General features: G+C 45.1%; 1 protein-coding gene across 1 annotated transcript in view; it reads right to left on the bottom strand.

The window, feature by feature from the left end:
• Positions 1 to 3,711: 3,711 nt before the first annotated feature.
• MAN1C1 (mannosidase alpha class 1C member 1) overlaps positions 3,712 to 27,638 on the bottom strand; it is a 43,657-nt gene continuing 19,730 nt past the window's right edge. The window contains exons 4-13 of the mRNA XM_031594973.2: positions 20,552 to 20,667; positions 18,958 to 19,038; positions 16,767 to 16,861; positions 13,300 to 13,423; positions 11,730 to 11,823; positions 9,230 to 9,345; positions 8,870 to 9,089; positions 6,775 to 6,947; positions 5,887 to 6,002; positions 3,712 to 5,246 (exon numbers count right to left, since the gene is read on the bottom strand). Of these exons, the coding sequence (XP_031450833.2) occupies positions 5,123 to 5,246; positions 5,887 to 6,002; positions 6,775 to 6,947; positions 8,870 to 9,089; positions 9,230 to 9,345; positions 11,730 to 11,823; positions 13,300 to 13,423; positions 16,767 to 16,861; positions 18,958 to 19,038; positions 20,552 to 20,667 (1,259 nt within the window). The 3' untranslated portion in view covers positions 3,712 to 5,122. The remainder of the gene's footprint in view (positions 5,247 to 5,886; positions 6,003 to 6,774; positions 6,948 to 8,869; positions 9,090 to 9,229; positions 9,346 to 11,729; positions 11,824 to 13,299; positions 13,424 to 16,766; positions 16,862 to 18,957; positions 19,039 to 20,551; positions 20,668 to 27,638) is intronic.

The raw sequence follows: 27,638 nt of genomic DNA on the forward strand, positions 1-27,638 counted from the left end.
AGTCTCAGTCTGAACCTATGTATTCTGGGGTGCATTAAACACAGTACAAACAGCCACTCAAAAGGGGAGATTCTCACACATTTACCATTGGTCTGGCCTCACTTTGAATATTGTGTGCTGTTCTCAATTTAAAGAGGGTGTTAAGATGCTTGAATGTGTCCAGAGGAACACAACAAAGCTGGTAAAAGGGTAGGAATGAATGTCCTATGAGAAGCACCTGAGGACACTGTGTGTGAAGCCTGCAGGAGAGGTTGAGGAGTCACCTCACTGCTCTGCACAACTTTGTGAGGAAGCGAAGTGCTCATCTTTCCTCCCTGGTATCAGCAGCAGGATGCACAGCAATGGCACAAAGCTGTGTTAGGGGAGGTTCACACTGGACATCAGGAATAACTTATTTACTATGAAAGTAGTTAGACACTAGAACTGACTTCATAGAGAGATGGCTGTCCATGATTAAGAGGCATTTGGATAACGCCCTTCAACGTAATTTAACTTTGGTTCAGTTCCAGAGTAGTCTGCCAGCTGGAAGGGACCTACCAACAAAGATTATTGAGTCCAACTGAAACTATTCTATTCTAAACACAATGCACTAGAATGGGGCACCCAGTAACGCATAAACAGACATTATTTACCACTCAGTAACAGCAGTGCTGTTACATCTGCATGGCAGAGGGAGGGAGGGGAGGGCTCCTTCTGCCACCCTTTAGAAGAAAGTGTTCACAAAACTCTATCACTGCTTTTTGCCCCATCAGTCAAAGAGCAGAGCTTGGGCTGTGGGGAAGAAATGGGAAGAACAGAATTAACAAAGCACTGAAATAATGGTTAGGAATAGAGACGATGGTGATTGAGTTGGTCTCCAGTCAAGAAGCTGTGCTTTAAACTTTCCTAGATTCACCAGGTTGGACAGAGAAGTGTAAAGAGCTTCAGTTTACCTCAAGTAACCTAGCAAGTGCTTTTAGAGCATAAACTATAACAGGATGAGACAGCTTTGAAACAGGATAAATATACCTGAGTGTCTGGGAAATGAGCAAGAGGTGACATGAAATGACAGAGCCTGCAGATGGAAAAGGAGACCTGATAGAGTGGCTGGCAGAGCCAAAATGGTATCGTGTAGATAAGAAGCAGAGAGGCTCATTTTATACCTGAACCATTTCCAGCGTCATCAGCGAGCATATAACAAATGACAGAGTTGAATTATTTGGTAGGAAGAAGAATGAAAGACAAAAGGTGAAGTAATTCAGGGCATCTGCTGGGAATCAATTCTCCTCAAAGGAGAACAAAACCAACTTCTGGCTCTGTGCTGCTGGTTCTTGAAATTATACATTACAGTACTGAGGAAGAATTTCAAATATTCAGACATCTGCGGAGTGGCCCACCCAGGCACCCTTGTTTCAAAGGAAATCCTCCTGATAGAGAAATAATGAGGAAGATTTCCATCATGAAAATTCACCCAGCAGGAAAATACTGTCATGCATTCCTCTTCTCCCAGCAGGGAGAGTCCAGACAAAAGCAAGAAAAAATAGGAAGAGCTTGGTAACAGAAATGGAAAGCTTGTATTGAGCTTTTTTGGAATAGGACAGGTTTTCTGTACTCCAGAATACACAGAGCACCTCCACGTTCTAGAGTGGTATGATCTGAAAAGAGAGAAACCCCATCCTCATTTAAATTTATGGCCTCATTCCCATAGCCTGGAACTTGGTCTGTTTTAAAGTCAAAGTGATCATTACGTAATGGAAGGCAGCGTTGAAATCGGAGCTCTGCCCACAAATGGACAAAGTACCTGGAAACAGAACAGCCCCTGAGGAAGTGAGTGCTGGTCAGACTGCAGCCCAAAAAATCCTTTGGAAAGCAGGAAGGAACGGGGAGTATTGAAGTCTGGCTTCACATGGGGCCTCTCAAAGGGAATAAGAATTACTGAGATGCATTTATTGCAGCTTGCGTCTCATGGTAGATGCACTGTGACACAAAACTATACAGGCAGACATGAGAAACACATTTCACCCTAGAAAAGGAATGGGCAGTGAAGCTGCAGTGTTTAGTTTGGTTCAGACATTTCAAAAGAAAGCATTCTGTAGAAGAGTATGGACCAACACCTTCCAAATTCCCATCTGCTTGCATTCCTCACTTTCATCTTCAATCCATTCCAGCAAGTTACTCACATGGGCTCTATAATCAAAAGCACTGACAATGCAAGGGTGTTTAATTGAAAGGATTCCTGATTCTACGATTCTAACTACCCATTTCTATGCAGAATGAAGCCACAGACCCAAGTGCAATGAGAAGTAGCAGCTGGAACTTCGAAACTGCTAGCTCTGGTAGCTGGAGCTCAATACATCATACATGAAACAATCAGATATGCATTTATTTTCTGGTTTGCTTTGTCTTATTCCTTTGTACAGTCAATTGGCAACAGCCAGCTATTCTACCAGTCACTAGTTTTCATCTCCAGCACGTGATGGAACTTTTATCAGAACTACATTTAAAGGAAATTCCCTATAGACACAAACCAGGATCACGTTCTGATACTGAAAATTAACACAATCATCTCAGTTCCTGAATCTGAATGCAAGAGAGGAAATAGGAAAGAACCTAGGCTGACACATTTCCTGCTAAGGTGACTCTAAAATACAAAACACCATATATCAATAGCATAATTGAAACACAGAATCATAATGGTTGGAAAAGACCTTTAGGATCATCTAGTCCAAGCATCAACCCATCCCCACCACACTCATTAAACCTCATCCAAGTCATGCACCCAGTGTGGGGCATAAAAGCAAAAGGCAGGAAAGCAGCCCAAAGACATCTATCTTCCCACATCTTTTCTGTTAGACATTTAAAGTGAAATCTCTGGTTCAAGCATAACACCCCATTAATCTACTTGAAGTCCCATGTGGACAAACACAAAAAATCCTTCCACTCCCACCTAGTGGGAACACACAGAGTGGGTGCAAAATAAGAGCTGAAAGCCCAGAGCTGAGGGTCCTGCAAGCATCCAGCCAAGGCTCAGGGCATACCAAGGAGTGAGGAGAGCAGAAGCATTTCAGAACACCACTAAGGCAAACATTTTCATCACCTGCATTGCTGTAGGACAGAAGAATCCCTCATTTTTTTTTTGTGGCTCAGGTCTGAGCCTTAGAACAAAGCTGATCCTTGGAACCAATCTTTACTCCTGCTAAATGCAGACACACTTAATGCAATGCCAGTGATTAATCCACTGACTTGAGTGAGTGTATCTGTAAGCACAGCCAGAGGTATTTGCAGAACTGTGGTCTGCAGGGGTGGAAATTCTAAGGATGGCTGTTTGCAACAAAAAGCTTTTTTTTTTTTTGTGACTGGTGCCAACCTCCATATGAGTGTCGTGGTAAGCAAACTTATCCATCAATAAGCTTTACATCAACAGGCCACTAAAGAAACTCTTACTGGTAATACAGCCACTGAACTGCAAAAAAGCAGGAGCTTTCCTCCATAAGTGTTGTGACTTTACTAATACCATCCCTGCTCACTTATGTGGAAGAGAAAAGCAGAATTTTAACCCTGCATCCTGCAGGATCTGTTTCTAAAGGAAGCCAGAAATACCCTATGGGGAGTTATGTTTTACCAAGCAAACTGTTATGAGTGACTCCAAGAACACATATTTTAATGTATGGAATTCCCTCGATCCAAATATTATCTGGGCTCAGCTGACTTCCCAAAAATCAAATAAGACAATTAATTCCCAAGATGTTTATTTACCAATAACAATTCCTCTAGGCCAAGCTTGTCAGTCCACAGTATTACCCAAGGAACAGAGATAACTCCATATTTGATAACCTTATTTCTCCTGGGCAATTCACAACCATGGATTTCAAAACACATTTTTTGTTTCCACAACTTGCTCCAAGCAACTTCAAACGGGAGAAAATGCTCCAACTTCTGAGGGCTGTGCAGCTTTGCAGGGGCCAGAGGAAAGACAGGCAGGAGCAGCATCCCACACCCAGCCCCAAACTGCTAACCCATACTGCTAAGCAAGGGCTCCACGACTCCCAGGGACTCTGCACAGCCATCTTCTGCTCAGAGTCACACACTGAAGACACACATGGTGAACAGCAGGGACAGGCAGAACAATCTGGCTTCAATTTTTTACTTACTTTTTCTCCTATTACTTCGTTCCAGAAGCAAACTTACCTGGAGATCATTTATTTTTTTTTTTGCTAGAAAATAAGGTATCCAGTAGAACTCCTGCTAACTTATATCAGACAGTGAACAAGCAATTTAAAAGCGTGGTGCAGATGGGAACTGCTGTCCATATTCTGGCTAGATAACACTGGAAATCAAAATATCTTGAGAAACATTCCTGAAACCAGCAAGTATTGTCAGTCATCTCAACAAGCACAATGTAACAAGTCTTTGGCATATGGCTTTAAAGTAGGATCAACCCAGAAATGCTTTTTATTTTACAAGACTTATATTCCATTTCACAGATTTGACTATTACAGCAGTGGAATCATTACAAGTGATTCGTAACATTTAGTTCTAAATAAAAGTAGAAAAGCACAAAAATGATAATGGAAAGTTAAATGAGATATGACGTGTGGTAAGTGTGTTTTAAGAACACAGAAAAAAAAAAAAGAATATAAAAATACATTAGGATAAAGAATTTTGCTGACGGGTTTTGCTTTAGTTACAGTTTTGACACCACTTAGAAAGCACGGTATATTGAAAACTGTTAATTAGAAAGGTGATAAATCCAACGGTATATAAAAGGCAAAAATGAAACAGAAAAAATGAAAGGAGGAGCGTGTGTGTGTTGTGGGGAAGTCTATCTTATGGAAAACTTCCAGTCCTTTGGCCACTATAAAGCAAAGTCAGTGGATTTCATATAAATTCTCTGTAGAAAGGAATGTCTATGAACTGTGTTCAGTATGGCCCAGAATAAACATCTCATTATCAGGCTATTAGAGCTCCTCACAGAGGAAAATAAGGTGCTTACGTCATGGTTTCATCTTCCCAATAGAATACTGTCCGGAATTGGACTAGTGCCCCAAAATACCATTTCAGGAACAACACAAATTCCTTTAATGGAAAGGAAATGCAGTAACCTGCCGATGTTGTGGGAGCAGGGTGCTGGGCAATGGCCTCACTATTGCACGCTGGCTTTAGCTTTAAAGTTTGAGTGGTTGACTGGCAGGGGGTGAGCCTCTGTGTTGAACACCCAGTCATCCAGAGACAGCACGTCATCTTCACAGAACAGAAGATAGAGGTACCTGCAGCCATCAGGGCAAGAGGGAAGATGGACACAAAGGGAGATTAAAAGAAGCTCAGGTGGGACTCTAAGCATGCTCAAGAGAGCAAGAATGTGATGGGGCTGCTGCTAGCCTCAGCTCCCATAATTCGTGACTCCCATAATTTCCTGACAGCCCACCTCACCCTCTTGCTCAAAGCTGCCACCCCTGGAGGAAGCACAGCAAAGTGGTGCAAGCACCTGTGCTCAGCCACCCCACAAATGCTACCTCAAGCCACTGCCAGATGCAGATCTGCAGCAAGGGACAGCAAATCCATGCCACAGTCAAACTTCCCCTTTGTGCAGGGCACTAACCTGACAGAGGGGACAGCTGTCACTTAAACTATCAGAGCTTCCCACTCCTTTTTGAATAGCTCTAATGGCAGGAAGAATGGCAGGAAGAGTTCTTTAAACCTAGCACATAAGAAGAGTCCTGCAGACAGCCTCTAACAGCAACAGTTCTACATGAGGAAGTTACTAAAGCTTTGCCACACCCATATTCTTGGCCCAAATTTCCCCACAGAAAGTAAAAAACTTTCCTTAATAGAGATCTATGCAGGGAAAATTGTTGATCTTGCAAGAATTGTGGTATTCTGACATGACCTTTGTGATACCAGACTTACTTCAGAGTCTCTGCAAGGAAAAAACTCTGTTGCATGTTGTCATGGGTTGGGACCGTGGTGTAAACATCTCGGATGCCAGAAAAGCCAGCCTCTACTCTGCAGTGTTTTTCCAGAGCCTGAGAAAGGAAAAGAAAGAAATCTCAGTAACACACGACAGCATGCACCAACACATTAATCGTGGGCTGCACTGAAAGTCCACTTTACAAATCAAATTCAGAGTTCATAGCAGCTTCTGCCTCTCACTGAAGTTAACTGGTGGTTACTCCAGCCTCCAGGAATAAAGCTAGCTCTAATGCAATAGCAAGAGAAACATAAACTGCCTCAGCTGGATGACTGATTGACCTTGACATTACACACAACAAAAACGGATCTCAAGTGGCAACTCCAGCTGCTTGCAGAGCCTCTTTTCCAGGGCACCAAATGAATGATGGTTCTGCCACTGAAATGCAGTCCCTGCTACAATGCGGGGCAACAGCTGAACAGCTAGAAAGAGGTGAAGGACTTTCTGGTTGGGAAATTGTAGAGGGAAGAAGACAATAAGACAAAGGGCAAAGCCAGGTTTGCTGATTTTCTCTGGTGAACTCGAAACCAATGGTTTAGAGCACTCCAGATTCAAGGTTGACTCCTTTTTGCAGAAAGCTGTCACGTCAACAGCAGGTTTTGCTGGCTGCAGCACTGTCCTCCATGAACTTCTGCTGCTCTGACCGATTACATTCACTACAACCAGCAAAGCAGCTGCACTGAATTGAGCTATTTTGCTTACTTCTGCCCCACTGCAAATGTTTCTCAGCCCCTCACGTTTTAAGTAACTTCTACTCTTTTTTCCTGACTTGAAGGAGAGATTCTTGTCAGAATCCAGCAGCCTGCAAGAGAGTTTTCCAGCCATACCTTCACGACCTCCCAGCCCCACTGCCTGTACTTGACATCGTGTGTCAGCCTCCACATGTACACGTAGCTCTCCACCACTTCTGGGCGCAGGATGTAGTAGCGCTCGCTGAGTCTGGTTGCCATGGCTTCAGTTCCAGCATCAAAACGAAAGGCTTCAGGGCCAAGTTTGGTATCTAAACAAAATCACACACAGTAATAATCAGTTTGAGCAAGCAAGCAAACAGACTGTTCAGGTGCTTTTATGCTGTTCAGGATGCAGACATTTGACTCAGGCTTGAATGAGGTCAGTAGAGAAGATCAAACACGTGTCAGAGTTACTGCTCATAGTCTGGCTACTATTTAAGCTGAGGATGAAGTGTTTCTGAGGGTGAATACAACTGAAAAAGCAAAGACCTGGACCAGATTTGAGTGTGGAGAGAGCAGAGTTCACCACTGCAAACAAACTCAGGATCCAGGTGAGGGTATACAGAGAGGCTGATCATTTCCTAACGCCTCAAAGAGAAAAGTCAAACCCTGTGACTGGACCTGCCACCACTGAGATATTGATGCACTACTCCCAGACTGGGGGGTTGTTGTTTCACTGTCACCAGTAGAGCAGATTGAGACACTTCAACTGCACTGGTGCATGGAAGCTATAAGGGAAAGTACCTGGGACCTGCACCACTTCCTCTACCTTTCCTTCTTGTCTTCTGACAGCCTTAAAATAAGGACATCATGTGGACAGGGAAAGCTTAATCCATTTCACTGATATTTCATGAATAAAACATTACAAGTACCTTGATTTTTTTCTGAATGCCCCTTATGCAAAGCTCTCAATCTCTCACAAACATCATCTACTATTCAAATCATGCCTTCAAGACCTACTTATATCATCAGGCCACATCAGGCTTCTCTTGCTGCACCTATACACTTACCACATGGATGTGTTTCAAGTAGTCATTTTATTTTTATACATACTTTGCACACTTTCTCTGGGCCCTCCTATCTGCATGGGGATCTAATAGTGTCTGCTAGTTGTGCTATCTGCTGAGAGCTGGTGCACAGACACCCTGCAAACAATGAGCCTGCAGAGATGACAGCACTGTAATCAGTGTGGGCAGGCCTGCCACTGTCCTTTTTATGCTGATGGATACTGTTAAAAGGTGAAAATTGGCTCCAGGCACTCACAGCCAGAGGATTTTTAGTTTGGGTGATTTGCTTTATTTCTCTAAGTGCTGGGGGGAAAAAAAAGACCACTAAGAAAAACCACCTGCCTTATTTGCAAATATAATTTCAGGTTAACCTAAAGCTTGTTAGGCAAGCGTGCCAGACCACAACTGCCAATACAGCCTTGCTGATTTGGTGAAACAATCTTTGCAAACAGTGCAGACAGGATGTTTTTGACAAGGTCTTGGAAAGGTGACTGCTGCTTTTCTGCCTGCAGGCTCAGAAGAGCTACACAGATGCTTTCAAAGAAAGGAGTAGAGTCCAAAGCAAGCTTATCTTGCTGAAAGCCCTGTAGGCAGAAAATTTACCCAGTCTCTCATTCATTGCCAGTCACTGCTCTCCCAAAGCACTGACTGATAAGCACACTGTGTAGGTGAAATACATTGTACTGGACTTGTGAAAATGAAAGACTTAACCAGTCTCTCCTTAGACAGCAGGGAAGGGATAAGTAATTTCATTTTTCCAGTTCCTATCAGCAGCTGCAGGTCTCCTGCTGGTCTTCTCAGCTGCTTTGCTCCATATAGTGAGACACCTTGCAGTTAATCACTGTTAATCTCCTATTTTTGTTTGCACAGGGATGTGAAAGAATAGATCTGAACTGTAGTCTTGCTGGGAAAAGGTTAGTTCTGGGACTGTTCTGGGACTGTTCAGCTCTGGTTTCATCTCCCAGCTCTGCCACAAGAGCACACATCTGTCTGTCCCTCTGCTCCAGCTGTCTGCTATGCAAAATACAGTTTTCTAGATAAAAACAAGTGAAAATTAGGAGGAGGGATGAAGATGTTGCTGAAGCACAAAACACTCTCCTGCAATCCTCTGCAACATGAAAACTGAGTCTCTCAAGCTACAGACTCTTCCTTACTAGTGGTTTCCAGGCAGCCCACAGGTTTACCTGAGCGCACATAAGACTCATGACATGTGTTTGTTATTTCTGCAGCAAGATCCATGTAGTGCTGCTTCCTCTCTTCTCCACCATGTTCAGCTCCCAGTGCTATCATGCCCCCAGAGAAGCAAGCCAGGTGCCCCATTTTGTGGTCCAAGATGCCGCCCCTCCATTCAGCGATGTAGGTCAATCCTCCCGCAGATTTTTTGACCAAATGCTTTTCAATTGCCTAAGGAGATGAAAAGCAAGATCTTAGGAGACTTAGTGGATCAGGTGAGGAGTGAATATCAGATGAACTCAAAGACATACAACACATTTAGCAGAAACAATCTGATGAGCAAAGACACAGTGCTCCAACCTGCTCCTTACCTCTAGTGCATCATCATACATCTTTTTTGCTTCAGAGTCCTTCTTGTCTGACATCAGCCACGATTTGATGAGATACTCATAAAAGCTGTCTCCGAGCCCTCCAATAGAGACATGGTCTGCAGTGGGAAAGCCAAAAAAAGAGCTCAGGTTCAGGACATGCAGTGTGTAGCTATGTTAGCAAGAGCAAATAACCACATCCTAGTTGATGTCTTTTTCTTTCCTCCTTTCCAGTTTTCTCAGAAGAGTTTGGAGTGTCAATTCTTAAGAAAGGTGGAAAGTGCAATCCAAAGAAAAACATTCTCTCCCTTTATAAAACATTTTACAAGTCCACTGAAGCCATTCGGATGTCATATTTTCCAAGTTATTGGTACTACAACTTGGAGATACTTCTCATTTATGAAGCAATCATCATAAATCCCCATCCCATAAACAAAGTGCAATGGCAGGTATTGACAAACCTCTACCTACACAAACCTGCCAGGTGCTGTCTGCCTGCCTTAGGAAAAGGAGAACACATGTTAGATCAGCTATAGATGCCAGAAATGGACTGCTGCAGGGACCTCCAGGTTCTGCCCATTGGTATTCCTGTCTCACAGAGGAATGGGAAAGGCTGCTGGAGCATTAAAACGATAGTGTCAGGTATAAGGATGTGCACAGAGTATTTTTCTTCTGGAGAACTCCAATTTTCAAGGCTACCTTGTTAGATGCTTTGACCTTAGCTGAGAGGACACTAACAAACTGCACACTGACACAGGAAGGACAGCTGCAGGTTTCTGCCTGGCAGGGAACTACTGGATGGATTTATTTCTTTAAACCATATCACAGGGGAAAAAGCAACAGCAATTCTCTGAAGCAGCCAAGAACGCCCCTTCTCAGAAGAACAAGAGAAATTGCCCCCCATGGACTGAACAGCCCCTGTTAATTAACTGTGTCTACCTCTGTGCCTGCATGCTTCCTCATTTTAAATGTAAGCAGGTGCAGCAGAGTTTTGAAATTAGCTGCTCAGATTTTTATTTCTCCTTTTATTGTACATATCTAATGCCCCAAGGCTTGTTCTAACTGCTAAGTCCTACCAATAAGAGACATCAACAGCCACGCATTTTCCTGACCTTAAAAGCAAAGATGCCTCCCACAGTATGTCCAACGATCCATGGAATAATCCATAGCAGAACACTGAGATGAGACACATGGATCCAGGAGGAAAAAAAAAACAGAAGAGGACAGAGTATTTACAAACAACGGCTGCACGGTCTGTCTCCAAAGAGATCTCTGTGATCTTAAGTGTGTCGCTCATAAAATCACCAAAGCAGGAGCTCTGGTACATAATTACTTTCCATATGGCAGCAGCTCTGCCAGCATTTTCCTCTGAGGCACTGTGCACAAACAAATCTTTCCTTTCAGCAGGGGACTGCACCCTGATATCCTGAAGGTAACAACTGCAGGTACAGCACTACCTCTTCATTTAGAATTGCTGCTCAGCCAGGTCAAAGATTCGCCTCTTAAGAAAATCACTGCAATTCCAAGAAAAATATCTTCCTGCAAAGAGCTTTAATGATGAAAGAAAATGAGAGTCTGGCACCTACAGGGAACATCTCTGTGGCAGACAGCAGCTGCCTCCCCACTTTGGCCCTAATCTATCTTCCATCAGCAGCGTTGTAGATGCAGAAGAGGCTGATTAGCCTTTTCTCTCACTGGAATATGGATTCAGACCACAAATGTCACATTACGAGCAACAGCCACAGCAGCCTGTGCTGTAAGTTGCCCCCATGACGTGAAAGCCTAAGAGAATGAACACCCATACTCCTTTTGTGTAAGTTTCCATCCCCAGAAAAAAATAATCAGAGGCTACTTTTAATAAGCTCTGAGCATCAGCAGGCAATGGGTCCATCTATATGTCAGTAAGGAACAGGAGTTCAGAACAATGAAGCCAAATTCGCAGACAGAAATAGAGTTAGTGGTAGAAAAGATTCATCCTGAGTATCAAGCTGAGTATTTTAGACATCTGAATTAAAAGCACAGCTCTTCGGTTTCCCAAAGATTCAATCATGATGAGTTATGGCAACAGCAGATCGAAGAGGCAGGCACTCCTCCTGTCAGCACCAACGGATAGGAAGCATTAGGGCTGCTTTCTGGGAAGGTGTCACATCAGCTGTTGGGAATAACACAAAGGAAGCAGCACTGCAGGGGTGAAGTAGAAGACTGGAAATTGGTTTTTCAGGTGCAACATCTCACAGCAGCTCTGCAGAGATGAATGTGGAGGGAAAGCCAAACTGCTTAGGAAGGGATTGGAATGAGTGGGAAGATCAATCCTTGGGACAAACAAAGAAGTCTATTTTCCTTCTTCACATACAGATCAGTTTAACGAGACAGCTGCACTCATTCAAGATACTTTGTTGGGACACTGCTCAAGCCAATCTCTGTCCCTGACAATTGCTTCCTAAAAAAGAATGGACAGACCAAAATGCACCATGCAGGATGCTGAGCACAAACTGATACCTACGCTGCACCCAATTCCCCGTCACTGGGCTGAGAAAGTTGGGATAAAGGCCCTGTGGCTTCTCCACTCTTTTCAGGACTTTACGGATGTTGAGCACCTAGGAGAGATCAGAGACAGGAACTGTGTTACTTCTCTGCTGGAAAAAAACCAATATCAGTAGTTTTCACCATCACTGAGAGTTCTGCCGTTCACCAGCGTCACCCTTGGCTGAACACAGCCCACAGCACTGCAAACCACCATGCAAGCAGAACCTAATGATGTGCCTCTGCAGTGAGAGACCTTCCTGCTGCACTCCTCAGTGCTGCCCAGTTCTGTGGGATTCTAACAGTGGTCCTAAAAACCCCGCAAGGCCCCAGTTCTGCAACCATCAGAAGCAGTTTCCCAACACTGGGTCAGAAAAAATCCCAAAGGGTGGAAACGGATGGGAGGTGGAAGGTGATTTCATTTTTCAAGACACAAATGGACAGGAGCAGCGGGGATGAGTGACTCACACAGTACTCACATTCACCATGTGGTCACTTCATGAGATGAGCTGGTGCCTTCAGTTTCAACAACCAACAGCCCCTTTTATATGCTTGAGAAGTTTTACACTCCAAAGCCTCTCTTGGCTTCACCCCAATTAAATCCAACAAGCCTTTCCCATAAGGGATATCATTAAATGAGAAGCAGCATAAATATTCTACTAAAGCCTACAGAGCAGCTAATATGCTCTATAAACCTTTTATAAAATCAGACAATCTGTGCGTAAAAGCTGGCTACAGACTGCAGTTGATACTTCCAACTAAGTCATCAGGCTGCATAATATTTACTGAATTTTAGTAGCACGGTGTTTGAATAAAGACACAGATGGATTTTATTCCTGCTAAAATCACACAAGTCTCAAGCTGCAAATTAATGAGTTGATCTGTTTCTCTGAAGTCATTTCCCACAGGATGAACTGTTTGAGCCCCTATCATTTTACGTTTTCTCTCTCAGAGGGTATAAAGATGAATGGCATACAATTTCTGTAGCACACAGCAGACATGGGCAGCTCAGGGGAGTCCAACAGAAAAGTTCTGTCCTTACAACTCCACAGGCGTAAGAGACAAAGAGGAAAACATGCTACACTGGGGACAGTGGCTTAGTTTAGCTCAAAATACCACGTTTGAACTTGGAATATAGATGCAATTCTTCTTGCACTTGTGTTTTCAGTGCTCACTTCTCCCTTCCTTCCTTACAAGTAACGGAGAGAGGCAGATGAAGGGGCTGGCAGCAAATGCTCAGAGGAAACACTGGGGTTAATGCTTTACAGAGCCAATTGGTCTTATGGGACCCACGAGAAGAGCTATTAGTGACCCTTTTAGGGAGCTGGTGCATAGGATGCACTGAGTCTTGTGACCTTTGCACCCTGCAAAGGATAGAAGTTTCTGAACTCACGTCCCACTCTGGAAGGTTTCTCCTCTGCAAGCTGTACTGGTGTTGGGAAGAGGAGACAGCTGCCATGCTCCCTGCTGCAGGCAAACCAAAGTGCTGCTCTACTCCAGCCCTGCCCCACAAGGATGAAGTTACCAATGATGGGGTTGGGAGTACTTGCCTTTTCTGCAAACACTGGGTTGCCAGAGAGCTCGGTGAGGTGCAGGAATTCTAAGTGCAAGGTACCAAATTCTGCTAAGATGCTGCTTCCGGCAGATGCCCAACCCCAACTCCAACTCATGCCGCTGCAAGGAGAGAAAAGGGAGCCTTCAGTGCCAGGAAAACACAGTGAAAGCCTGCGGTCACCCTGCTGCCCCAGTGCAAACCACACCTTTCCTTCATGTACTCCACTGCCCCAGACTGCAGCTCTGCACCTCTCTGAAAGCTACACAGCCATTGAAGGTGACCTCTGCCCATGGGTCAAAATAGCCTCTGTAGGTTCTTGCTGAGGAAAGTGTGGCTGAGTGTTACCTCAGAAGCAGCATGGCTTTTATTTTCACTTCTCTTTGCAAGAACTGCTTGTGGTTGGTACAGATGAGGCAGCACATTGCCAGTGTTTTTGGGGGAGAACAGCAGACAGCATCTAAAAGCCAGGCTATGAAAACAGAAGTGCTTATGTTGTTTACAAGAGGCTAAAACCAACGATCTTTCTGAGGCAAAAAAGGTTTCTCCTCCATGTCATATAAGGAAAACCATTCCAGGTCCAGAGCAGTTTGTTTCACCTCCAGGCAAAAAGAGCTGTTAGATAAGCAATACGCTCCCAGCTTCAGACAGCTCAGTCACTCACTGCCACCCATCAGCCTTCCCTCCAAAGGATCAGGATGCTCTATGACCAGTTTTTGCTTTCAAGACATCACGGCTAAAATGGATACCCCAATAACATCAAGTATTATGGATGGAAGTGTTTATGGATGGGCTGAAAGGCTCAGAGTGCTCTGCCCAGAGTAACACTGGTGTGAGTGACATGTTGGAAACATCTGCTGAACCTGGCAGGAGCTGTCCCTAGGATAGGTGTACTAATTGATCCCTAATTGATTGGTGTTCTCTTATATATCACCAATTACTGCACTGAAGGCAGACTGTAACAAATACGACCTCACAAGCAAACTGCTTCCTGAGCTAGTTTAGATGAGAGTTCAGAAGCAGCTGAATGAGGCTGTGTTAATTGCAACAGCAGCTCTCTGGGGTCACAGTGGCTGGCAACCCTCCCCTGGGAACTTCCACCCAAAAAATGCAGCAAACCACTGCCTGCAGGGACCCTGCTGCCAAGAATCCAAACTCTGGGTGACAAATCACAGTAAAACTCAGGGAGAAGTGGTCTGGAGGAAGCAGAGTATGTCTGCTATTTGCCCTGGGGTTAAAGAACAGCCTAAAAATGACCCCTTGCAGGAAAACATTTTTTCAGCATTAGACTAGACAAACTGGATCTTCATACATGCCCTATTTTACAGCATCTCAGAAGAAATGACCTTTTCAAGGATCCTAGTCTGCAAGACAAAGGAAGATGCCTCTTTAACCCCTTTTCCTTAAACACTGCCCAGTGCAGCAACACCAAAAGTGACTGCACCACCTTTCCTCAAAAAGCAGCAAAACAGTGCCAAGCCAAAAGAGAGACCAGGAAAGGAGGGTGATGAGGAAGGACTTGGGAATGCAGAGAGCTTGGGGAAGCTGTGAAGAAGAGGAGCCAAGGTGCTGGAACAGGAGAGAAATGACAGCGTAACACAGAGTGCAGAACAGCAGCTTTTGAGAAGATGATGTACTCCAGGACCTGGCAGACAACATGGCAATCAGACTGCCAGGATGGAAAACAATATCCTCTATGGGATACGATACTGGAGCCTGTGTGAAAACACATGGCCATAGGGAAACCCATCACTGGGGAGGGGACAAGAGGAAAATGCCCTGTGAGGTGTAGGAACAGAGAAAGACACCCAGCTATAGGAAGTGGGAACGGAGATATCTTTCTATTTTGATCCTCAAACATTGACTTAAAGCCAACTTTTGTTTGTTTCATATTTCTGAACACTGTTCCTACCCATCTACTAAAGCTACCACCAACAAAAGCCTACATGTGCCACAAGATCTGTGCTGAGCTGATGAGGTCTCTGCAATTAGCATATGCCTGGAGACGTCGAACTGGTGAGGCAATCCCTTCTTGCAAAACTCTTCTGGGCTTTGGCTTGGCCCTGACATTTGGTTTCTCACAACATCACTTCTTTGCTCAGTTTCCATTTCCCCACGCTATCTCAAACTGAATAACTCCCTCATGGCCTCTGGCTGTTCATCATGTTCCAGCACTAGTAAGACAACAGATTTAGCTCACATCATCCTTACTCCTAAATCAATTGTCACTCCAAGCCCTCACAGCAGTTTCGTAGCCCTGATGCCAGAGCTCATGCCAGTAACATGGTGGATTGTGAGCTCAGTCTCATTCTTATTTTCTCTGCACTTAGAAAAGGTCATCAGCAAAACATTTGGGGAATGTCTAGCCAGACACAGATGGTTTCAATTGTCTTCACAAAGGGCACGGGAGGATTTGGCATTTCTGTGAAAGGTTAGTCTATGCCGAGTCTTTATCAGTTACAGAAGAAGCAAAATGTCTCTTCTGTAAAAAGAGACCAAGTTCTGGTAGCAGTGGATTGAATTTTCAGTAGAATGACATGCAGATGGAACAACCAAAGGGTGACAGAGGGATTTAAGCAATGGATCACCATGAGCCAAACATCTGACAGTCTTGCACTTCGCAGATGGGAGCCAAACAGGAGATCTGGGCTGAGAGATGAGTAATGATTTTCATGGCTGCTGTTCTGAGTTTTGCAAGAGGGGAGGATGAAAAGCTTTTGTTAACCCACATTTCCTGCTGTCTGTGCCTCAGCTGGCAAGCAGCTTTTAGCCAGGGGAATTTGTCAGTAGGCATCAAGAAGAACCAATGAGCCCTTATTGGCAGGGAACAGTGTCTGCTGGTGAGAATCAGAGACTGGGAGTCTAGCCTGCAAGTTTGCATCTCTTTTCCAAGCGTCCTTCAACAAGCTATTTAACCCAGTTCTACTAAAGCTCCCCTCCAGCAAGAGGCCACCACCTACCTGAAATCAAATGCTGTAGCTTTAAGTGAAGGCTGCACACCTGGCTGTGTGCTGCCAGCAGGGAGAGAAATAGAGGATCAGTATCTCCTCCCTTTCTAGCAGCAAAAAAGTCAATCAATCCCATCCTGTTCCTTTCCAAATCTCTACAAAAACGGAACCTGGATAAATTCACATGCATCTGATTGGGTACACTGCAAAACGTACAGACTACAAATAACCTTTCAAAGAAAATGAGAATGAAGAAAACGCTACTGCAGCAGGGAGGCCTGCCAAGAATTAGAGGAAGAAACTGTGGATAGTCCAAAATTAATAAAACACAGCTGGCTTTGAGTCACCTGCAATCTCTGCCAAGGCACTTCTTGGTTCTGAGTTGGCAAAACAAATGACCTCGAAGAATCTGCACTAGAGGGGGGGCAGCTCTGAGAAACTGCTGCTGTTCCTGCTTGGGTGCTGGTCTTTTACATTCAATAATAAAATGACATGCTTGTAAGGACACGTGTCTTGCCTGCCCAGATTTATGACGCCACGTGGGATACCAGTGGGAGTGTTAAAAGCTGGCAAAAGTTTCTCTCCGAGTTCCAGAGCTTTACTCTTGAACACCTGTTAAAAGAAAAAGAGAGGATCAGCGTTTGATGGACTGCTCATGAGCACTAGTCACCTTTGATTCTTTTAAGCCCACCCTTTCAAACTAACCATTATAAAAAACTGGAAGCACAGTACACCATACAGCTCTACCACTTCAGTCACAGATCCACTGCATGACAGATTTGAACCAAAAGTGACTGAACTTAGCTGTGTACTTAAATATCCTCCAAAAAATCAGTTCCTGAGTCACCTGCCAGACCCTCAACCTGTATGAGAGCACACAGAGTGCCCCAAATATCCCAGCAACAAATTTCAGTGATCTGAACTGACCCAAAGAGTGTTCTTCTGGGACAAATTCTGTGATTTTCCCAGCGTGGAAGTGCATGCTGAATTAAAATCAAAAGACATCTTTCTAGGGTGAAGCCCTGTCAGATTTACAACATGTTAGTCTACCTGTTGTTAACTCTAGACATAAAAAAACCCACCATTTCCAAGGATCAATCTTTAACTTGCATCTCACTTCCATGAGGGATTCATAGTTCTATGGTTAAGCTGTTCCCTTCCCATTCATAATGCCTGAGTTTTTGAGCTTTCAAATCAAATTACAGCTTATGGTGCCTTGCAGCACAAAATCATCATACATAATTATTTCGGAACAAACTGCTGTAAGCACTAATCTTTGCTCCAGAGCTTAGTCCAGATCAAGAGAAGCTTGTAGGTGACTTAAGAGATAAAGCAGAAGCCTTTTACCTCTACCCCCCTCCTGTATCAGCCCAAGCTGTCACAGTAATTCCAAGAAAGAAGGAATTTACTGCTCTAAAATTACAGCACTGAGGAAACCTGAGCTCTCCTGGGGGCTATCAGCCTATTGATATGCTTGCAAGGAGGTAGGGATTTGATTCAGAAGTCAAAGCCAGAAGACAGGGACTTGAATTTTGCCAGGCTGAACCTGGTGCATGTACGACAGGTACTGCCCTGGCTGCTGATGGCATTTCCAGAGGTCACTGCTGGAGTTTTACAGTTTAACATGGTTTCTTTTTGCTGTTGACCTGAAGCCTGCTGAAGCTGTGACTGGGCATGGCCTTGGCACGAGAGAGTTTAGGCACTTTGAGAGTTTGCCCAGGGCAGAAATTACAGAGAGAAGTCATTCCTGAAAGTCATTTAAATGCAACCCAATTAACAGTGTGGCTGCAAGGATCAATGGTGCCACTCTGCAGTGATGAGCCACTCCATCCTACTACAGTGGACAGAACACAAACAGTCAGCGTATGGCACAAGAGCTAAACTCTCATTTAATAGCCAGTCTTACAGCTCTTTCACTCACAAAACTCCCCCCACGGAACAGAATTGTTGCTTCCCTAAGACTTCTGGGGCAAAGCAATGACCTCTTAATCTCTCTACAGCCAGATGTAAAATTCCAGTCTGGTTGTATTACAAAACAGATTATGGCACTAAGTCCTTGCCTCTATCAGGATTGAGAGAAAGAAGGGAAGCGGGAGTGAGAGCCTTCTGCTTTAACCAGCCCTGCAGGAGGAAGGCAGCATCCACGAATGGCTGCTCCACCACACCACAGTGTGGGCTCAGCCCCCCAGCACACACCTGCTGGGCAGCAGCACACTGCATGGAGCTGTATCAATTTGTCACATGAGTTGGCAGGATACAGGAACTCTGCCTGGCAGCTTGACAGGTCCTCCTTCCCTGTGTCCCAAGGCACTTTATCTGACAGATGAATGCTGCAGACTGTTCAGACAAAGTAAGTTTGGAGCAATTGCCACTGACCAGTTGCCTTCCTTTGGTTGGAGCAGGACTTGGAGTGATGTTTGATGTAATACTGCCCATGTTTAGAATACAAAGGAACAACAATAAACACAAACATCACTGCAAGTGGCATTTCAGTGGGGAGCAACATATCCAAACAGCCCACCAAAAGGAAAAGTCTGTGCAAATGAGCCATTCAAAATAATTACATGAGAATTAAAGGAGTGGCTTTTCAATATACACGAAAACAACAGGTTTAGCCTGTTGTAATGGTGAGATCATCCCATGCTCAGAAAAAAGCTGATGGAGAAACCTTTCAGTTCAGTGTGATACACAAAGCTGCTGACACAAACCTCTTCTCCAGTTAAGTAGTACGCAGCCAGCAGTCCTCCAATGTAGCGGATGTTCACCTCGAACAAGGATGCTTCTCCATTCTGAAAATACAAAACGATACACCTGACTGCCAAGTCCACACACAGAAACAGCAGCTGAAGTGAGCAGACTGCAGGCAGATCCCCAAGTCTCCCAGTCCTACTGCAGCACACCTTCCCATCTCAATGCATTTTGTTCGCTCTACAACGACAGCAGGAGCCCAAGGGGAAGAGAAGCACCCAAACTGCCATTAATCCCCAGCTAACGATATCTAAATCAGGTAAGGCAGATTTATTGCCCAGCCATTCAACTCTGTCTTGGATTACACTTTGCAAAACTCTATGAGATGTATGTTTTCAAGAGCAAATTGCACAGCCACATGGAAGAACGCTCTCTATTTTTTGGTGAAGACTACATTGCATTCAATAGACTGAAGCACTTCCTGCACAAGGAAGGTTCTGTCATTCAAGGACTCAGCCCAGTCTGCAGGATCAGAAAGGCCCACAGTGTGCATGCAGTCTTGGGCATGCTTAAGGAAAGACAAACTGCATGACAGCCATCTGCACCAGAGAGAGCAGACAGAGATGGACATGGTTCACTGAATCAATCACTCAAGAACCACTCACCTGGAACAAGTGTTGCTCTACCTACCCAACCGATGATCAGCAAATGTCAGAAGGACTGCATTCAAAACAAAACACAGGCTCCTAGCTGGTGGGTCTGCATGATAAATGATTCCTACCCACATGCAAATGCATTAAGCCACAAAATGGAAAGATATTTTACCAACACAGCACTTTCAGTGAGCAGGGCAAAGTGAAGGGACACCCAGCCCTGTGCACCAGGCTGTTCTCTCTGCAGGCTACAAACCAGAGCAAACGCTCCCTTGAGATGACAGCTGAAAAGGCAGGAGGCAGTGCAAGGCACCCAGTTTCAAAATGGGCCTTGGGAGTCCCTGCCTCACTCTCTGGGACTGTCAGAGTCACTTGCACAGAACAATTTTGAATTAACCTCTCTGCTCCTCTCTGCTGGGCTTTCTGACACCACCAATCAACCCACAGCATTCATCCTTGTCTCTGCAGATCAGCCTATTCCACAGACTAAGATTAAAAGCTTTTATGAGATCCAGATGAATTATTTCCCAGTTGATTCTGTCCCTTGTTTATCGATTTAGTAATGTGCTGAGAGCATCCATCCAATTTATCAAATGTGGTCTTCCTTTTATGAACACGTGAATGCCAGTCATGCCCACCCACATGATGAGGTGGCTGCATGCATTTTTCTTCGTGGCAGACAACGAAGCTGGCATTCAAACAGAGAAGTTGGAGCTGTGGTTTGATTTGAACACTCTCTGCATTCCACTGATAAGATTCCACCAGCTCTCCCAGGAAGCACAGAATGGTTTGGGTTGGAAAGGACAGCAGTTATCATCTACGTAGCTCACTCCAAAAGTAATGCCTCCTTCAAAGCTCCCCGTCCTCAAATGACTTTTAGAAAAGGTTCTGCAATTAGAACTGGCCAGACATGCACAGAGGCTTCTGTGGTACAGACGGGCACTCCCAGTAATTGACTCACCACATTCAAGTCAAAACTCTTCTCCACCCATGCTTTTGCTTCTTGGAATTCCTCCTCCAGTTCCATGATGTACAGAGTATCTAAGGCATCTACCACTGTAGCTCCTCGAAGTCCTCCTGCAGTGCAAACAGAACAGTGTGATGAAAGCACTGTTTTTTTTTTTTTGTCTCTACATGATTCTGCAGAAGCTGAGATAAGCAGGTGTTCCTAGTCCCAGTAATGGGGATCTCTGGATGGGATCCAGAGTGACCACAGCTTAGGCTGAGATCTTCTGGGAGGACTTGACAGCTCTGCCACCCAAAAGATATTGCTCTGGAGAAGCCAACTTTCAAAGGCCTGATGCTGTTCAGAAATACCTCCAAAGAACAGCACAAGATCTACACTTTAAACATCAGTCATGACTGCAATCCTTGGACTTGCTTCTCAGCTCTTGTCTCAGACAAAACATTTAGGCAATTCCAATTCTAATCTTTGCTCAGCTGCAAACCCAAATACAGCCTCCTCCTAATTCAGTCCTAAGAGCAGCCCTCTTCTGAGGGAAAAGAGCTGCATTTGCACTGTGCAGGAGCACCAGGACGGGGTTCTGATCATTGTGTCCTGATGCAGTGTCCATTATCCAGGGCACAAAGTACTTTTTCACCACATCACAACCCAGGGTTTCCCATTAGCACAACATGCAAACCGCAGCCTGAGCTGTGGGTGCCTCTGGGGATGGCACATGGAATTCAGCAGTCTGGGCACTTTGAAGCTTTGCTGTCATCCCTCCGTGGATGCAGTGCAGCAGGGCCATAGGCATGATGATGTTTTTATTTGGCTCACATCAGCTCCTTTGTCTCACTACCTGACTTTAAAATACCACCCTATATTCTGCCAGCAATCCCAGCCTGCCTACGCCAGGCTGGCACTTCTGCAACACCTTCAGTTCTACTTCAGCTGTAGTTTTGTTTGAGAGAAAAACCCAACTAAGGAACTACTGCAGAGAAGAGAGGAAGGCAAAGGTGAGACATGTCACAAATCTTAAGTATTTGGCTTTTCTCATTAAAAAGAGACAGTGTCTGATATATATCATACCCTTACCCAAAGAAGGGCTCAGACCCACCCATCTCTTGCAGGGCTCATTTTTGCTTTCAGCACTCGTATGCTGTGCAAAAAGCATCCTGCCTTATTTTGTTGATGCTACAAGCCTGCAGTTTTGACACTTTTCAGCCAGTCAGCACATCATTGCTTTAATAAAAACCCAACCAAGACTTCACTGCTCAGCTACAGATTGCTGGCTTTCAGATGCTGTCTGCATGAAAAAACAGGGACTGTGGAGAAGAGATGAAGGCAGTCTCTAGAAATCCATTTATTCCTACCAGGCTTGCAAAATGTTCATCTAACTGAAGCTATCTTCCAGCATGCAATAGATGGAATCAAATAGCCACTACATCAACTGATGGTTACGAAAAAAGTCAACTGAGCTGAGGTTTGTGTGGTGTGTTTTCCAAAAGCAGCGATGACAGCATTGCTGCAGTCAGAGCTCTCTTTATCAACTGTAATGATTCTTCAGTATTAATGATTATGTCTTTATATATATATATATATAAAGGAGAAAAACAACATGGACACAAGCAAAATGTTTCAAAAAGAGAAGGAAGGGCAGTACTGCTGGAGGCACAGCCTGTTACTGTGACAATTCTAATAACACTAATTGGGTCTGTTTAATTTGATGATATTCCTTCCAGGTCTCTGCTTGGACTTTGTTTCATCAGATCACCACAGAGCTCATGACACAGCGTCCAATGATGGCTGGGACTGCACTCAGCTGTCCAAGGGCAGTGCTGTACACATCCTGGCACGTTTGTTAGATCACACACACAGCCATTGATAACGGCAGGGATATTTGCTTGCCGTGCTGATTACTTTGAGAGATGTTACAAAAGAATCCCCTTTCAAGATCTATACAATACAATGTGAAGGATATAACCAAAGGGGAAGCAGGTTTGGAAGGAGGAGGAATCAAAACCCAGCATCACTTCCGACTTTTGCTGACACTCTCCTGCTCAGCAGCTGTTTCCATCTTCACTGCACTCCCGCTGAGAGGGTTCTGAAGTACAAACCCTCACATGCAAACCTTCCAAAGGTGCCCAGAAAAGGTAGCAATGACATTTAACAAGACTCTGTGTCTGAGTTTCTGCCTGCCTCTATGAATCTCAGGTCCTATGTGCCAATAAAATCCTCCCACCTTGCTGATCCTGCTGCACAGCTGGCTCAGAGCAGAGCTACATCTTGCTTGGAGGAGGCAGGTCATGACATAGCTGGTGGCCAACAGGACAGCATGTGCCTAGCAGACAAAGCTCTGGGATCCTCATGAGCTCCTACATTGCTCCATGAGAGCACTGTGAATGAGGAGGAGGAACCTTTGGGTGGGACCAGGGGAAAACTGGGAGCTCAGGCAGAACACGGTGATGCTTGCATGGGGATCATGATATTTTTAACTGAAGGACTTTGCAGTATGGCAGCAAGCAACAGGGGCTCTGCCTGGAGCTCCATCTGTGTGAAAATGCAGCAGCTCATGGAAGCAACACAAACGTTCATCTCTGAGGCCCCTCAGACTGAAGGAGGTCCTGTACCACCGCGTCCCAGGCTGTGAGCATTCGTTCTTTTATGCACGAGAAGAATGGAGACAGCCATGTATGCAACAAGGCTGCTCTGTTCCCACTCCCACCCACCCAGGGCGATCACCACCCATCCCCTCACTTGTGAGCACTGCCACAGAAATCACAAACAAACGTTACATTAATTAACATAGCGCCCATGAAAGGTGCGGAATGGAGCGTGCTGCAGAGAGAAGGAGCATTGTATGCATGCTGTCCCCCCTGGAGCCTCTGTGGGAACACACTGTGATGTCAGCCCAAAGAAGCCAGACTGTTCAACTGACACTATCTCAAAGGGGCCTTTAGAAACCACCCATAGAGCCCATAGCAGCTCCTTCCAGTTTGAGGTGCATCAGCTGCATAGAAGGTCTCAGGATCCCCTGCTCCCACTCTCTCTCTGACTCCTCTCTGGTGCCTGCTAGCTCAGGTAGCCATTAAAGCCACCTGCAGCAGGAGCTTGCAGGACAAAGCAACTCCCAAAGATTCAACATGAGGTTCAACACACACCCAGCAGACCAGAAGGGCAATGCTTTGGAAGACACACATCAAATCTCAATGAACACAGTCCGCTGACACACGCACAGGTTTCACCCACTTGCACATCCCACAGCCCTGCTCCTTTTTCAGGCTCCCAGCAAGCCCCTGTGGGGAAGAAAAAAGGAAACAACACCCTTCTTCTCAATGTGTAGTTTAAAGGGAGGCCACGAGAGGCAGCCAGAGGTGGAGAACAACAGCCCACCACCTGCCAAGCATGCAAAGACCAATTACAACCTGAAAAGCACTGCAAAGCACCAAGCTGGGACTTACACCAACGGTGGTACCTCAACTGCTGTTGCATCTGTGAACCTCCTTACAGCTACCCATTATCAGCAAATCAAACCCACCAACTCAGGCACAAACAGCCCAGTGAAACACACTCACAACAGAAACTTCACGTTTGATCGTTAGCAAATTAATGAAGGTTTACATCTGATTCGGTGAAGCTTTCAAAAACCACCAGTTCCACGTGTGTAATCCAACTGAAGCGACCACATCCCACCTGGCCATGCTTACTGACCATGGGACTGCTGCTGGTTGTGCTGGGATAGGTCCAAGTGCTGCTCTCACAGCACAGCAGAGCTGCTCCATTACAAAGAGGACAGGATTAAAGTTTTTAAGAAGCAAAACAACCCACTGCACAGCAGGCAAAGAATCACCTCCTATCAGCAGACTGTGATGTACCCTTGGTTTTTCTCTCCTTCAGCCTCATTGCAAGCTATGCAGAACAGAACACAGTCACATCAGAGACAGCCACAAGTTTTCATACAGCTTCTGGAAGCCAAGCTGAAAACCTTCAGCTCAGAACAACTTCAGTCTCCACTTCTGCACCCTACAGTGCGAGGTGAAGCACGCGCAGATTTAACAGCAACTTTGTGACCAAGGAGCAGAGAGCAAAGGACAAAAATCAGGGAAGAGGGTCAGAAGTGGACTGCGAAAAAAGAAAAATGACAAGCAGACTGCAGAGCACTTGCAAAAGCATCCAGGATATTTTCAGTGTGTTCCCTTAGGAAATAAAGAGCAGTTCTGACTGTGTTCAGAAAGTGGTTCACCTTCTCTGGCTGTGCTGCTGCTCCATCAGTTCCACCTGCCAAAGCGCTGCCTGTAAGTGATGCAACCTCTCAGCTTGCTGGACCCTGAACCTCATACCATCTTGTCAGCTGCCATCCCAAAAAAGCCCCATTGCACACTTGTAAGTGGGAGCAGGGCCTGTGGCCTACGGCTGCTCTAACAAGGTGTCAGTGACTCACTGACAAGGGAAGAGAGGATACGGAGGCAACAGAGTGACTCACCAGCAACAAAGCATGATTCATTCACCTTCATCCTTCCTCAAAGGCTCTGTATTAAGAAGAACGGACAACAGCAGGCCCAAGGAGAAGGGAATGTTGGTGCAGCAGCTAACATTTCAGGATCTCTCTTCAGAATTGCATAAAACACTTCTGCATGCTCTCCTCCCCAGGGCATTCCCAGCTCCAAAAAGCTCCCCTAGCCAACGGACACTACTTTGCAGTTGCACATCCAGGGGGTCAAACAGCAGCCATTAGCCCAAACAAGTGGTGGTGTGCTCCAATGGGGCATAGATGAAAGGAAAGATAAGTAGGGGCCCCTTTTTCAGGGAACGTAAGGATAGAACAGAAGATAATGAATTAAAAGTAAAACCAGGTTGGATGGGGTACTGGGCAGCCTGATTTAGTGGAAGGTGTCCCTGCCAGGGGCAGAGTAGAAGCAGGTTAAGGTTCCTTCCAACCCAAACCATCCTACAGTCACACTACTGTTATGAACTGTCACAGAGACAGATGGAAGCCCCAGCTAACCTCAGCATCACAGCCACCCAGGAGGCAGTGCCAATGCACCAAGACACTACAGCAAGCCAAGAAGCTAAAGAATATTGTGTCTAAAGTGCTGGAGACAGAACCCAGGGGGCCCTGCCATGCCATGTGGCACATCATTCGTTATGAAATTTCTCAGCAAAGAAAAACCAGATCATTCATTTCCAACAAAGCCATTTAAAATTATATATATCCATACAGGAACGCATTGCGCCAACGCTTAAAATGAAAAGTACAAAGCACGAGGAAGCCATCGTACTTCACCCTGCATACAGCAGAGTTGTGTAAGTGCTACAGGAGAGAGTGTCAAAAAGCCTTTTGCTAATTTTAATCACCAAGTTTGCAAGTGAAAGGCAAAAAGAGAGGGGATGGAACTCAGATCAGCGCAACGCAGACCCAGATCGAAAACGAAAGGCCCCGACTCCCACTGTTCTCATGTCACATCACATTTGTCAGAACAAAAATTAGTGCTGAAATCTTGTTAGGAATAAAAATTAGGATGCAGTTCTCACCAAGTATGACAAACCTGTTAACTATTCAGGCACAGAAGACTCCAGTCATTAGTGACTATTTATTTCCACCTCTCGGAGGGTTGGCAACACAGGGCAAAACAAGAACGAAAAACACTGAGATCCCTTCTTCTCATCATGCTGGTGGTGAAGGCTTCAAAAGATCGAACCAGCTTTGATTAAAATCAGTGCCTTGTTAAAACAGGAGTCTGACAAGCAACCGTCTCTGAGCGCTCCTCTGCTCGTTCCCTTTGGTTCTTTTTGAACACTGATGCTGCTTGGAGACCAGACTCAACATCTGACATCTGTATGGAGGTTTGTGCTGGCAGGGAGCTGTGGCCACACAGCATCACAAAGGATGGAAAAGACCTCTAAGATCACCCAGTCCAACCACCAACATCCCCTTACTAAAGCACATTCCTCACTCAGTACATCTTGAGCACCTTCAGGGATGGTGACTCCCTTACCAGACAGCTTCTGTGTGGTGGACAAAGGCAGAATTTTTGGGGGAACCTTCATGCAGGCTTCAAGGTGATCTCAGCAACAAGGTCCATGGTGAACAGTTCCTTGAAAATGTGCTCTGCAGTGCAGATTTACCAGTCCTCTCTGTGGGGTGCTCTGGGTCAGACAAAATGAATGGTTGGAAGCCTGGTCCTTCTGAGACATTGATCCGTATTTAGGTCAGAGCTCCCTACCCACTCTGGACCACTCTTATTATCCACTGTCATTTTTTAACCTGTAAACCTGACAGCTGTAACACAGAGTAACTTTATTTTCTTTATCTGAGAAATCAAGGAAGCAGCAAAGAGAGAAAAGGGGACGTGAAATTAGTTCAAGAATTAGAAATGATCTGTTTCTTATCAGCACGTTCTCAGGCAAGCTTAAAAATGAAAGGTTCTTCAGGCCTTCAGACAACCTCATCTTTCTTTGCTTTCCAAATTAAGCACTGCACCTGTGCTTCACAGAAAGGAGGAGAAGAAAATAAAGGTGTTTGGTATGAAAATGAATTGCTCATCACAGTAACAGCCCTTCAGGTAGTTACTTCCTCCAGTGGAAGGAACGACATAATAAGCATCTATTGCCAACTGATTATTAAGCATTTAATACCATGCAGCACCCAGTTTAATATTTTTCCCCCGATTTCTCCAACCACCTTTTGACATTTAGTGCTCCTCCACCAACAGGTGATATCCCATCATCAGGCAACTCCAAATTCCCCAGTGCTCAAGTCAAACTGTGTCTGCTTGTGAGTGCCAGAAGTGGTTTGCCTGAGCCTCAGGAATATAATTCTCAGTACAGAAGAGATACTGCAAATCCACTCTCTGTGTGTATTCAGTTTCCCATGGCACAGATTCCATTGCAGGCAGACTAAGTTGGCTACGGAGAGCTCAGTGGAAAATGGAAAGCAATACTTGTTCAAATGCCCCTTTGGGAAAAGAGATTTTCTCCTTTGTTTTGGTTGTTGGTGAGCCAGCAGGGATTGTTTTGGGGAAAAATTTGACAAGCAAGGAGTAATTCTGGGTAAAACAGTTCAAGGAGGTTAAAGGGAAGATGACAGCAGCAATACCAGTGGGCA

Source organism: Phasianus colchicus, chromosome 24 (genome assembly GCF_987193195.1).
Source record: "Phasianus colchicus chromosome 24, bPhaCol1.hap1.1, whole genome shotgun sequence".
NCBI classification, from domain to species: domain Eukaryota; kingdom Metazoa; phylum Chordata; class Aves; order Galliformes; family Phasianidae; genus Phasianus; species Phasianus colchicus.